This window comes from Molothrus aeneus, unplaced genomic scaffold (genome assembly GCF_037042795.1).
Source record: "Molothrus aeneus isolate 106 unplaced genomic scaffold, BPBGC_Maene_1.0 scaffold_291, whole genome shotgun sequence".
Taxonomy (NCBI): Eukaryota; Metazoa; Chordata; class Aves; order Passeriformes; family Icteridae; genus Molothrus; species Molothrus aeneus.
Genome location: NW_027098955.1, coordinates 29,635 through 40,656, shown reverse-complemented (window position 1 = coordinate 40,656; position 11,022 = coordinate 29,635). Strand labels below are relative to the sequence as shown.

Below are 11,022 nucleotides of genomic sequence, written 5' to 3'. Positions count from 1 at the left end.
AGGCGGTCCCGCCCCTCCCAGTCCCGCCCGGTCCCGCCCAGGGGCGGGGCCAAAACTCCCGGAGCGGTCGCGGAGCTCCCGGAGCGCTCCCGGTGCCGATCCCGGATCCCGAATCCCGAATTCCGATCCCGGATCCCGGATCCCGAATTCCGAATCCCAATCCCGAATCCCGATCCCGTTCCCGTTCCCGGTTCGGTTCGGTTCGGTTCGGTTCGGTTCGGTTCGGTTCGGTTCAGGGCAGGGGGGATGAAGATCGCGATCTTCGGAGCCACCGGCAGAACCGGGCGGGTCACGCTGGGACTGGCGCTGGAGCAGGGTACGGGACACCCCAAAAATGGGCACCGGGACACCCCAAAAATGGGCACGGGACACCCCAAAAACGGGAACGGGGAACCCCAAAAAACGGGCACGGGATACCCCAAAAATGGGCACGGGACACCCCAAAAATGGGCACCGGGACACCCCAAAAATGGGCACGGGACACCCCAAAAATGGGCACCGGGACACCCCAAAAATGGGCACGGGGAGATCCCAAAAATGGGCACAGGGACACCCCAAAAAACGGGCACGGGACACCCCAAAAATGGGCACGGGACACCCCAAAAATGGGCACGGGATACCCCAAAAACGGGCACGGGAACACCCCAAAACTTGGGGGAGTTTGGGGGGATTTGGGACCCCAAAAACCGGGAACGGAAGGACCCCAAAAACGGGCACGGGGAACCTCAAAAATGGACACAGGGAACCCCAAAAACGGGCACGGGATACCCCAAAAATGGGCACGGGACACCCCAAAAATGGGCACGGGGAGATCCCAAAAATGGGCACAGGAAACCCAAAATTTGGGGGAGTTTAGGGGAATTTGGGGGAATTTGAGACCCCAAAAACCGGAAACGGAAGGACCCCAAAAATGGGCAAGGGGAACCCAGAAAGGGGCACGGGGAACCCAAAATTTGGGGGAGTTTTGGGGGAATTTGGGGTCCCAAAAAGGGGAAATGGGGACCCCAAAAGAGGGAAATTTGGGGGGTTGGGGGAGGGGACCCCAAAAGCGGAATTTGGGGAAGTCACGGGAAATTTGGGGTCACTGGGGGTCACCCCAGTTTGGGGAAGTTGCCAAAACTTGGGGTCACCGGAGTTTGGGGTCACTGGAGTTTGGGGGAGACCCCGGGAATTTGGGGTCTTTGGGGTCCTTTGGGATTTGGGGGAGTTCTTGGGAATTTGGGGTCCTGAGGGATTTGGGGGGGGGGTCCTTGGGAATTGAGGGGTTTTGGGGGGTCCTCGGATTTCGGGGTTCCCTAAAAATTTGGGGTCCTTTGGAATTTGGGGTTCACTGAGAACTGAGAGGTTTTGGGGTTCCCTGGAATTGGGGGAGTCCCAAAAATTTGGGGTCCTTTGAGAATTTGGGGTCCCTGGAATTTTGGGGCTCCCTGGGTTTTGGGGTCCCAAGAATTTGGGGCAAATTCCGAGGGTTTTGGGGCTCCCTGGGTTTGGGGGAGTCTCAGAAATTTGGGGTTCCCTGAGAATTTGGGGCCCTTTGGAATTTTGGGGGTTCCCCGGAATTGGGGGAAGTCCCAGAAATTTGGGGGTTTCTGGAATTTGGGGTCCCCTGGGAATTGAGGAGTTTTGGGGCTTTTGGGGTCCCAAAAATTTGGGGGGGGATCCCGTGGGAATTGAGGGGTTTTGGGGGGAATCTCGGAAATTTTGGGGTCCCCTGGGAATTTTGGGGTCCCCTGAGAACTGAGAGGTTTTGGGGCTCCCTGAAATTTTGGGGTCCCCTTGGAACTGAGGAGTTTCGGGGCTCATTGGCTTTTTAGGGTCCCAAAAATTTGGGGCGAATTCCGACGGTTTTGGGGCTCCCTGGGTTTTGGGGGGGGCTGATAAGGCTTATCTGGGTTTTGGGGGGGCTCTGATAAAGCCTGGGAGGGGTTTTGGGGGGGTTTGGGTGGGGCTGATAAGAAATGGGGGGGACCTGAGGGGGTGGGGGGGGATTTTGGGGGGTTCTGGGGGGATTTTGGGGGGTCCTGGGGGGATTTTGGGATTCTGGGGGGATTTGGGGGGTCCTGGGGGGTGTGGGGTGGATTTTGGGGGGTCTTGGAGGGGTCTGGGGGGTTTTTTTGGGGGTTCCTGGTGGGATTTTGGGGGATCTTGAGGGGATTTTGGGGGTCCTGGGGGGATTTGGGGGATTCTGGGGGCATTTTGGGGGTCTTGAGGGGATTTTGGGGTTCTGGGGAGGATTTGGGGGGTCCTGGATGAGTCCTGAGGGGTGTGGGGTGGATTTTGGGGGGTCTTGGAGGGGTCTGGGGGGATTTTGGGGGGGTTCCTGGTGGGATTTTGGGGGGTCTTGAGGGGATTTGGGGGAGTCTTGGGGGGTCCTGGGGGGGATTTTGGGGATCCTGGATGGGTCCTGGGGGGTGTGGGGGAGATTTTGGGGGGTCTTGAGGGGATTTTGGGGGGTCCTGGGTGGGTCCTGGGTGGGTTTGGGGGAGCCCTGGAGGATTTGGGGGGGTCCTGGGGTGTTTTTTGGGGGGGTCCTGATGGGATTTTGGGGGATCCTGGGTGGATTTTAGGGGGGGGTTTGGGGTTCCCGATGGGATTTTTTGGGGATCCCCTGGGTGGATTTTTGGGGTCTCTGATGGGATTTTTGGGGTTCCCAGGTTTCGAGGTGACCGTGCTGGTCCGGGTGGATTTTGGGGTTCATTATGGGATTTTTGGGGGTTCATTATGGGATTTTTTTGGGGTTCCCAGGTTTCGAGGTGACCGTGCTGGTCCGGGTGGATTTTGGGCATTCTTGGGTGAATTTTTGGGGTTCATTATGGGATATTTTTGGGGGTTCCTGATGGGATTTTTTGGGGTTCCTGATGGGATTTTTTGGGGTTCCTGATGGGATTTTTGGGGTTCCCAGGTTTCGAGGTGACCGTGCTGGTCCGGGCGGGTTTGGGGGTTCATTGTGGGATATTTTTGGGGTTCATTGTGGGATTTTTTTGGGGTTCCCAGGTTTCGAGGTGACCGTGCTGGTCCGGGCGGGTTTGGGGGTTCCTGATGCGATTTTTGGGGTTCCTGATGGGATTTTTGGGGTTCCCCAGGTTTCGAGGTGACCGTGCTGGTCCAGGCGGGTTTTTGGGGTTCATTATGGGATATTTTTGGGGTTCCTGATGGGATTTTTTGGGGGTCCCTGGGTGCATTTTGGGGGTTTCTGGGTGGATTTTTGGGGTCTCTGATGGGATTTTTGGGGTTCCCAGGATTCGAGGTGACCGTGCTGGTCCGGGTGGGTTTTTGGGGTTCATTGTGGGATTTTTTGGGGTTCATTATGGGATATTTTTGGGGTGTCCAATGGGATTTTTGGGGTTCATTATGGGATATTTTTGGGGTTCCCAGGTTTCGAGGTGACCGTGATGGTCCGGGCGGGTTTTTGGGGTTCATTATGGGATATTTTTGGGGTCTATAACAGGATTTTTTTGGGGTTCCCAGGATTCGAGGTGACCGTGCTGGTCCGGGTGGATTTTGGGCATTCTTGGGTGGATTTTTGGGGTTCATTATGGGATTTTTTGGGGGTTCCTGATGGGATATTTTTGGGGTTCATTATGGGATATTTTTGGGGTTCCCAGGTTTCGAGGTGACCGTGCTGGTCCGGGCGGGTTTGGGGGTTCACAATGGGATATTTTTGGGGTCTCCAATGGGATTTTTGGGGTTCCCAGGTTTCGAGGTGACCGTGCTGGTCCGGGCGGGTTTGGGGGTTCACAATGGGATATTTTTGGGGTCTCCAATGGGATATTTTTGGGGTTCCCAGGTTTCGAGGTGACCGTGCTGGTCCGGGACCCCTCGCGGCTGCCCCCCGGCCCCGCCCCCCAGCGGGTGCTGGTGGGGGACGCTCGGGACCCGCGCGCGGTGGGGGCGGCGCTGCAGGGCCAGGAGGGGGCGCTGATCGTGCTGGGCACCGGCAACGACCTCGGTACGGCCGGGGCCACGCCCACACCGGGGCCACGCCCCGCACCGGGACCACGCCCACACCGGGACCACGCCCACAGCGGGGCCACGCCCACACAGTTACCCCGCCCACCGAGTGACCACGCCCCACACTGTGACCGCGCCCACACTATGACCACGGCCCCACACTGTGACCACGCCCCACACTGTGACCACGCCCCACACTGTGACCACGCCCCACACAGTTACCCCGCCCACCGAGTGACCACAGCCCCACACTGTGACCACGCCCACACAGTGACCACCCTCCCACAATTACCCCGCCCACAGAGTGGCCCTGCCCACACAGTGACCTCGCCCCCACACTGACCACGCCCCACACTGTGACCACGCCCCATGCACTGACCATGCCCACACTGACCACGCCCACGCTGTGACCACGCCCTCACAGTGACCATGCACACAGAGTGGCCCCACCCACACAGTGACCCCGCCCCCACACTGTGACCACGCCCGCACACTGACCACGCCCACAGGGTGACCACGCCCCACACTGTGACCACGCCCACACTGTGACCACGCTCCCATAATGACCCCGCCCACATAGTGGCTCCACCCACTCAGTGACCCCGCCCCCACTCACCACGCCACACTGCGACCACGCCCACACTGCGACCACGCCCATACTGTGTCCACGCCCTCACAGTGACCACGCCCACAGAGTGGTTCCGCCCCACGCACTGACCCTGCCCACAGAGTGGCCCCGCCTCCACAATGACCACTGCCCCGCCCATAGATTGACCCCGCCCCTATGCACTGACCCCACCCACATTGACCCCGCCCCACATTGTGACCCCACCCCCACATTGTGACCCCGCCCCCACACACAATGACCCCTCCCACACACGGAGCCCTCCCCCACACTGTGACCCCGCCCCCATGCTCTGACCCCGCCCCCATGCTCTGACCCCTCCCCCCACCTGCACTGACCCCTCTTGACCCCTCCCCCATTGACCTCTGACCCCCTTTTAGGACGCCCTCCCCTCCCCCACCCCATCCTGACCCCGCCCCCCCGACCTTTGACCCCGTTTTGGGGATCCCCTCCCCCACCCCAAATTCAGGGATCTCCCCTCCCCCCCCCCCCCCAGTTCTGGAGGCTCCCCCGAATGTGGGGGAGGGGAAAATGGGGGGAAAAAGGGGAAAAATGGGAAAATGAAAAATGGGGAGAAAAAATGGAGGGAAAATGGGAAAAATTGGGAAAATTGGGAAAAATTGGGAAAAATAAAAAGGGGGAAAGTGGAGAAAAATTGGGGGAAATTTGGGGGAAATTGGGGGGAAATGGGGAAATAAAAAATGGGAAAAGTGGGGGGGAAATTGGGGGAAATTTGAGGGAAAATGGGGAAAAATTGGGGGAAAGGGGGGAAATAAAAATGGGAAAATGGGGAGGAAAATTGGGGGAAAATTGGGAGGAAAATGGGAAAAAGAAAAGAGGGGGAAAATGAGGAAAAATTGGGAAAAAGGGAAGAAACAGGAAATAAAAATTGGGAAAATGGGGAGAAAAAATGGGGAAAAAATGAGAAAAAAAAAGGGGGAAAATAGTGGGAAAATGGGGAAAAATTAGGGAAAAAAAAGGGAAAAATAATGGGAAAAATGGGGAAAAATTAGGGAAAAGCGGGGAAAAGTGGGAAAAATGGGAAAAAATGGGAAAAAATTGGAAAAAATGGGAAAAGGCCAACCCTGACCCCTCCAGGCCCCACCACGGTGATGTCCGAGAGCACCAAAACCATCCTGGAGGCCATGGCCGAGCACGGCGTGCGCAAGGTGGTGGCGTGTCTGTCAGGTGAGAGCCTAAATCCCCTAAAATCAGCCCAAAAATCCACCCAAATCAGCCCAAAAATTCACCCAAATCAGCCCGAAAATTCACCCAAATCAGCCCAAAAATCCCCTAAAAATCCCCTCAAAAATCAGCCCCAAATCAGCCCAAAAATTCACCCAAATCACCCCAAAAATCCCCCAAAAATCCCCTCAAAAATCAGCCCCAAACCAGCCCAAAAATTCACCCAAACCAGCCCAAAAATTCCCTCAAAAATCCACCCAAATCACCCCAAAAATCACCCAAATCCAACCCAAAAATCCCCTCAAAAATCAGCCCCAAATCACCCCAAAAATTCCCCCAAATCACCCCAAAAATTCACCCAAAATCCCCTCAAAAATCAGCCCCAAATCACCCCAAAAATTCACCCAAATCACCCCAAAAATCCCCTCAAAAATCCACCCAAATCACCCCAAAATTCACCCAAATCCATCCCAAAAATCCCCTCAAAAATCCCCTCAAAAATCAGCCCCAAATCACCCCCAAAATTCCCCCAAATCAGCCCAAAAATTCACCCAAAAATCCCCTCAAAAGTTCACCCAAATCACCCCAAAATCCCCCAAAAATCCCCTCAAAAATCAGCCCCATATCACCCCAAAAATTCACCCAAAAATCCCCTCCAAATCCCCCAAAATTCCCCCAAATTTTGGGGCGGGGGTTCCGCATTTTCGGGGTCGGTTCCTAAATCCCCTTGGCCCTGGCAGCGTTCCTGCTGTGGGATCCTCAGTGTGTGCGTCCCCAAACCCCCCCAAAAATCCCCCCAAAATCCCCCCTGAACCACCCCAAAACCGCCCCAAAACCGCCCCCCAAATTTTGGGGCGGGGTTTCGGCATTTTCGGGGTCGGTTCCTAAATCCCCTTGGTGCTGGCAGCGTTCCTGCTATGGGATCTGTAGCACATCCTCCAAATCCCCCCAAAACCTCCTCAAATCCTCCTAAAATCCCCCTGAACCACCCCAAAACCGCCCCCAAATTTTTGGGAGGGGGTTCCACATTTTTTGGGGTCGGTTCCTAAATCCCCTTGGCCCTGGCAGCGTTCCTGCTATGGGACCTGTAGCACATCCTCCAACCCCCCCCAAAACCTCCTGAAATGCCCCCAAAATCCCCCCGAACCACCCCAAAACTGCTCCCAAATTTTTGGGGCAGGGGGTCGGCATTTTCAGGGTCGGTTCCTAAATCCCCTTGGCCCTGGCAGCGTTCCTGCTATGGGACCTGTAGCACATCCTCCAAATCCCCTCCAAATCCCCCCAAAATCCTCCTGAACCACCCCAAAACTGCTCCCAAATTTTGGGGCGGGGGTTCCGCATTTTCGGGGTCGGTTCCTAAATCCCCTTGGCCGCAGCGTTCCTGCTGTGGGATCCTCAGTGTGTGTCCCCCCAAAATGCCCCTGAACCACCCCAAAACTGCTCCCAAATTTTGGGGCGGGGTTTCAGCATTTTTGAGAGAGGTTCCTAAATCCCCTTGGCTGCAGTGCTCCTGCTATGGCGCCGCATTCCTGCTATGGGATCCTCATTGTGTCCCCCCAAAATCCCCCCGAACCACCCCAAAACTCTCCCCCAAATTTTTGGGGCGGGGGTTCGGCATTTTCGGGCTCGGTTCCTAAATCCCCTTGGCGCTGGCAGCGTTCCTGCTGTGGGACCTGTAGCACATCCTCCAAACCCCCCCAAAACCTCCTGAAATGCCCCCAAAATCCCCCCTGAACCACCCCAAAACTCTCCCCCAAATTTTTGGGGCGGGGTTTCGGCATTTTCGGGGTCGGTTCCTAAATCCCCTTGGCCGCAGCGTTCCTGCTGTGGGACCTGTAGCACATCCTCCAAACCCCTCCAAATCCCCCCAAAACCTCCTCAAATCCCCCCAAAAATTCCCCCAAATTTTGGGGCGGGGTTTCGGCATTTTTTGAGTGAGGTTCCTAAATCCCTTTGGCTGCAATGTTCCTGCTATGGCGCCGCATTCCTGCTATGGGATCCTCATTGTGTCCCCCCAAAATCCCCCCGAACCACCCCAAAACTGCTCCCAAATTTTTGGGGCGGGGGTTCGGCATTTTCGGGCTCGGTTCCTAAATCCCCTTGGCAGCGTTCCTGCTGTGGGAGCCCGCGCGGGTCCCGGAGCGGCTGCGGGCGCTGACCGAGGATCACCGGCGCATGGAGCGGCTGCTGCGCGGCTCGGGGCTGCGCGCGGTGCTCGTGATGCCCCCGCACATCGCGGGTAAAGGGGCGGGAGAAATGGGGGGAAAACGGGGGAAATCGGGAAAATTGGGGAACTGGGGGGAAATGGGGGAAATTGGGAAATGGGGGGAATGGGGAATTGGGGGGAAATGGGGAAAATGGGGGAAAATGGGGGGAAAACGGGGGAAATCGGGAAAATTGGGGAATTGGGGGGAAATGGGGTGAATTGGGGAAATGGGGGGAATGGGGAATGGGGGAATGGGGAAAATGGGGGAAAATGGGGGGAAAACGGGGGAAATTGGGAAAATTGGGGAATTGGGGGGAAATGGGGGGAATGGGGGAAAGGGAGAAATGGGGAAAATGGGGAATGGGTGAAAATGGGGGGAATTGGGGAAAATGGGGAAATGGGGGAAAATGAGAAAATTGGGGAATTGGGGGGAAATGGGGGAAATGGGAAATGCGGGAAATGGGGGAAAAAGGGGGAAATTGGGAAAATTGGGGAAAATGGGGGAAAAATGAGGGAGAAATGGGGGGAAATGGTGGAAATTGGGAAAAGGGGGAAATGGGGGGAAATGGGGGGGAAATTGGGAAAATGGGGGAAAATGGGGGGGAATTGGGAATTTGGGGGGAAATTGGGGGAAATTGGGGAAAATTGGGAAATGGGGGGAAGGGGGAAATGGGGAGAAAAAGGGGGAAATTGGGAAAATTGGGGGAAGGGGGAAATTGGGAAAATTGGGGAAATGGGAGGAAATGGGGGGGAAAGGGGGAAATTGGGAAAAATGGGGAAAAATGGGGGAAATGGGGGGAATTGGGAAAAATGGGGGAGAATGGGGGAAAAATGGGGGGAAATGGGGGAAAATGGGGGGAAATGGAAAAATGGGGGGGAAAAGGGGGGGAAAAGGGGAAAATTGGAAAACTGGGGTAAAATGGGGGGAATTGGGAAAATGGTGGGGGAAAATGGGGGGAAATGGGAAAATGGGAAAAAAGGGGAGAAATGGGGGGAAATGGGGAGAAATTGGGAAAAAAGTGGAAAATGGGGGGGAAAAGGGGAAAATTGGGAAAAATGGGGGGAAATGGGGGGAAAAGGGGAAAATGGGGGAAAATGGGGTGAAATTGGAAAATTGGGGGGGAATTGGAGAAATTGGGAAAAATGGGGGGAAAATGGGGGGGAAAAGGGGAAAATGGGGGAAAATGGGCCGAAATTGGAAAATTGGGGGGGAATTGGGGAAATGGGGAAAATGGGGGGGAGAAACTGGGAAAAATGGGGGGAATTGGGACAAATGGGGGGAGAAATGGGGGAAAAATGGGGGAAAAATGTGAGGAAAAAACGGGGGGGGAAAAATGCAGCAAAAAAAAAACCCGAGGGAAAATTGGGGGCGAAAGGGGCAAAAAAGGCGGCGGCGCAGGGCCTGAGCCGGTGCCGTTTCCGGGGCGGATCCCGGGATCCAGTGGATCAGCCCCTGACCGGCGACTACGAGGTGACCGTGGGGGCGGCCGGCGGCCCCGGCTCCTCGCGGGCGATCTCGGCGCCGGATCTGGGCCATTTCCTGCTCCGCTGCCTCCGCGAGGACGACTTCGACGGGAAGAGCGTCTACGTCAGCCGGCACTACCCCAAGGAGTAGGGATCCGGCGGGATCCGGCGGGATCCGGCGGGATCCGGGGGGGTTTGGGGGGGTTTGGTGGGATCCGGTGGGGTCTGGTGGGGTCTGGTGGGGTTTGGTGGGATCTGTTGGGATCTGGTGGGGTTTGATGGAGTTTGATGGGTTCTGATGGGATCTGATGGGATCCGGTGGGGTCTGATGGGATCCGGTGGGATCCAGTGGGGTCTGGTGGGGTCTTGTGGGGTTTGATGGGATCTGATTGGATCTGATGGGGTTTGGTGGGATCTGATTGGATCCTTTGGAATCCATTGGGATCCAATGGGGTTTGACGGGATCCACTGGGATCTGGTGGGGTTTGGTGGGGTTTGATGGGTTCTGATGGGATCCTGTGGGGTCTGACGGGGTTTGATGGGACCTGATTGGATCTGGTGGGGTTTGGTGGGGTTTGGTGGGATCCGATTGGATCTCGTGGGGTTTGATGGGGTCTGATGGGGTCCACTGGGATCTGGTGGGGTCTGTTTGGATCTGATGGGATCCATTGGAATCCATTGGGATACACTGGGATCCATTGGGATCTGGTGGGGTCCGATGGGGTTTGGTGGGATCTGGTGGGATCCAATGGGATCCACTGGGATCTGGTGCGATTTGATGGGGTCTGGTGGGGTTTGATGGGGCTGAGATCCACTGGGATCCACTGGGGTTTGATGGGATCCGCTGGGATCTGCTGGGATCCGGGAGGATGTGCTGGGATCTACTGGGATCCACCGAGGTCTGGGATCTGGATCTACTGGGATCTCCTGGGATCTCCTGGGATCTCCTGGGATCTGGGGCCATGATCTGATGGGGTCTGATGTGCTGCAATGGGATCTGACTGGGATTGGCTGGGATCCGATGGGGCCTGGTGGGATCCAATGGGATTTGGGGCCAGAATCTGGCGGGATTTTGGGGCCAGAATTTGGGGGTCCCAAGGGATCCAGCCATGGGATCACCCCAGGGATTTGGGGGATCCTGCGAGGATTTTGAGGGATCCTGAAGGGGCTTTTTGAGGGGATCGTGTGAGAATTGAGGAGCCCTGGGAGGATTTCGGGGAGTCCTGGGAGGATTTTGGAGGATTTGGGGGGGGATCTTGGAAGATTTTTGGATTTTGGGAGGATTTGGGAGGATTTTGGGGGTTCCTGAAGGGGTTTTTGGGGATCCCCCCGTCCCGGAACCCCGGCGGGACGCGCCTTGTATGCAAATGAACCCGCCCTCTATGCAAATGAGGCCCCTCCATGCAAATATTCCCGCGCTGTATGCAAATGAACGCGGCCGCGCCTCCGCAACCCCGTATGCAAATAAAGCTCGGCGTTCTCTCCTCTGATTGGCTGCGCGGCCGCGCGGAGCGGGGCTTGCGACGAGCGGTTCTGATTGGCTGCGCGCGGCGCTGGCGTGGCCGCTGATTGGTCCAGGCGCAGCCGTATG

At 56.5% G+C, this 11,022-nt stretch overlaps 1 protein-coding gene across 1 annotated transcript; it reads left to right on the top strand.

Moving 5' to 3' along the window:
• The first annotated feature begins 246 nt into the window (after positions 1-246).
• BLVRB (biliverdin reductase B) lies at positions 247-9,582 on the top strand. The gene is made up of 5 exons (XM_066570214.1): positions 247-316; positions 3,788-3,949; positions 5,675-5,764; positions 7,869-8,000; positions 9,410-9,582. Exons 1-5 carry the CDS (start codon positions 247-249, stop codon positions 9,580-9,582), a joined length of 627 nt encoding a protein of 208 aa, XP_066426311.1.
• Positions 9,583-11,022: the final 1,440 nt, after the last annotated feature.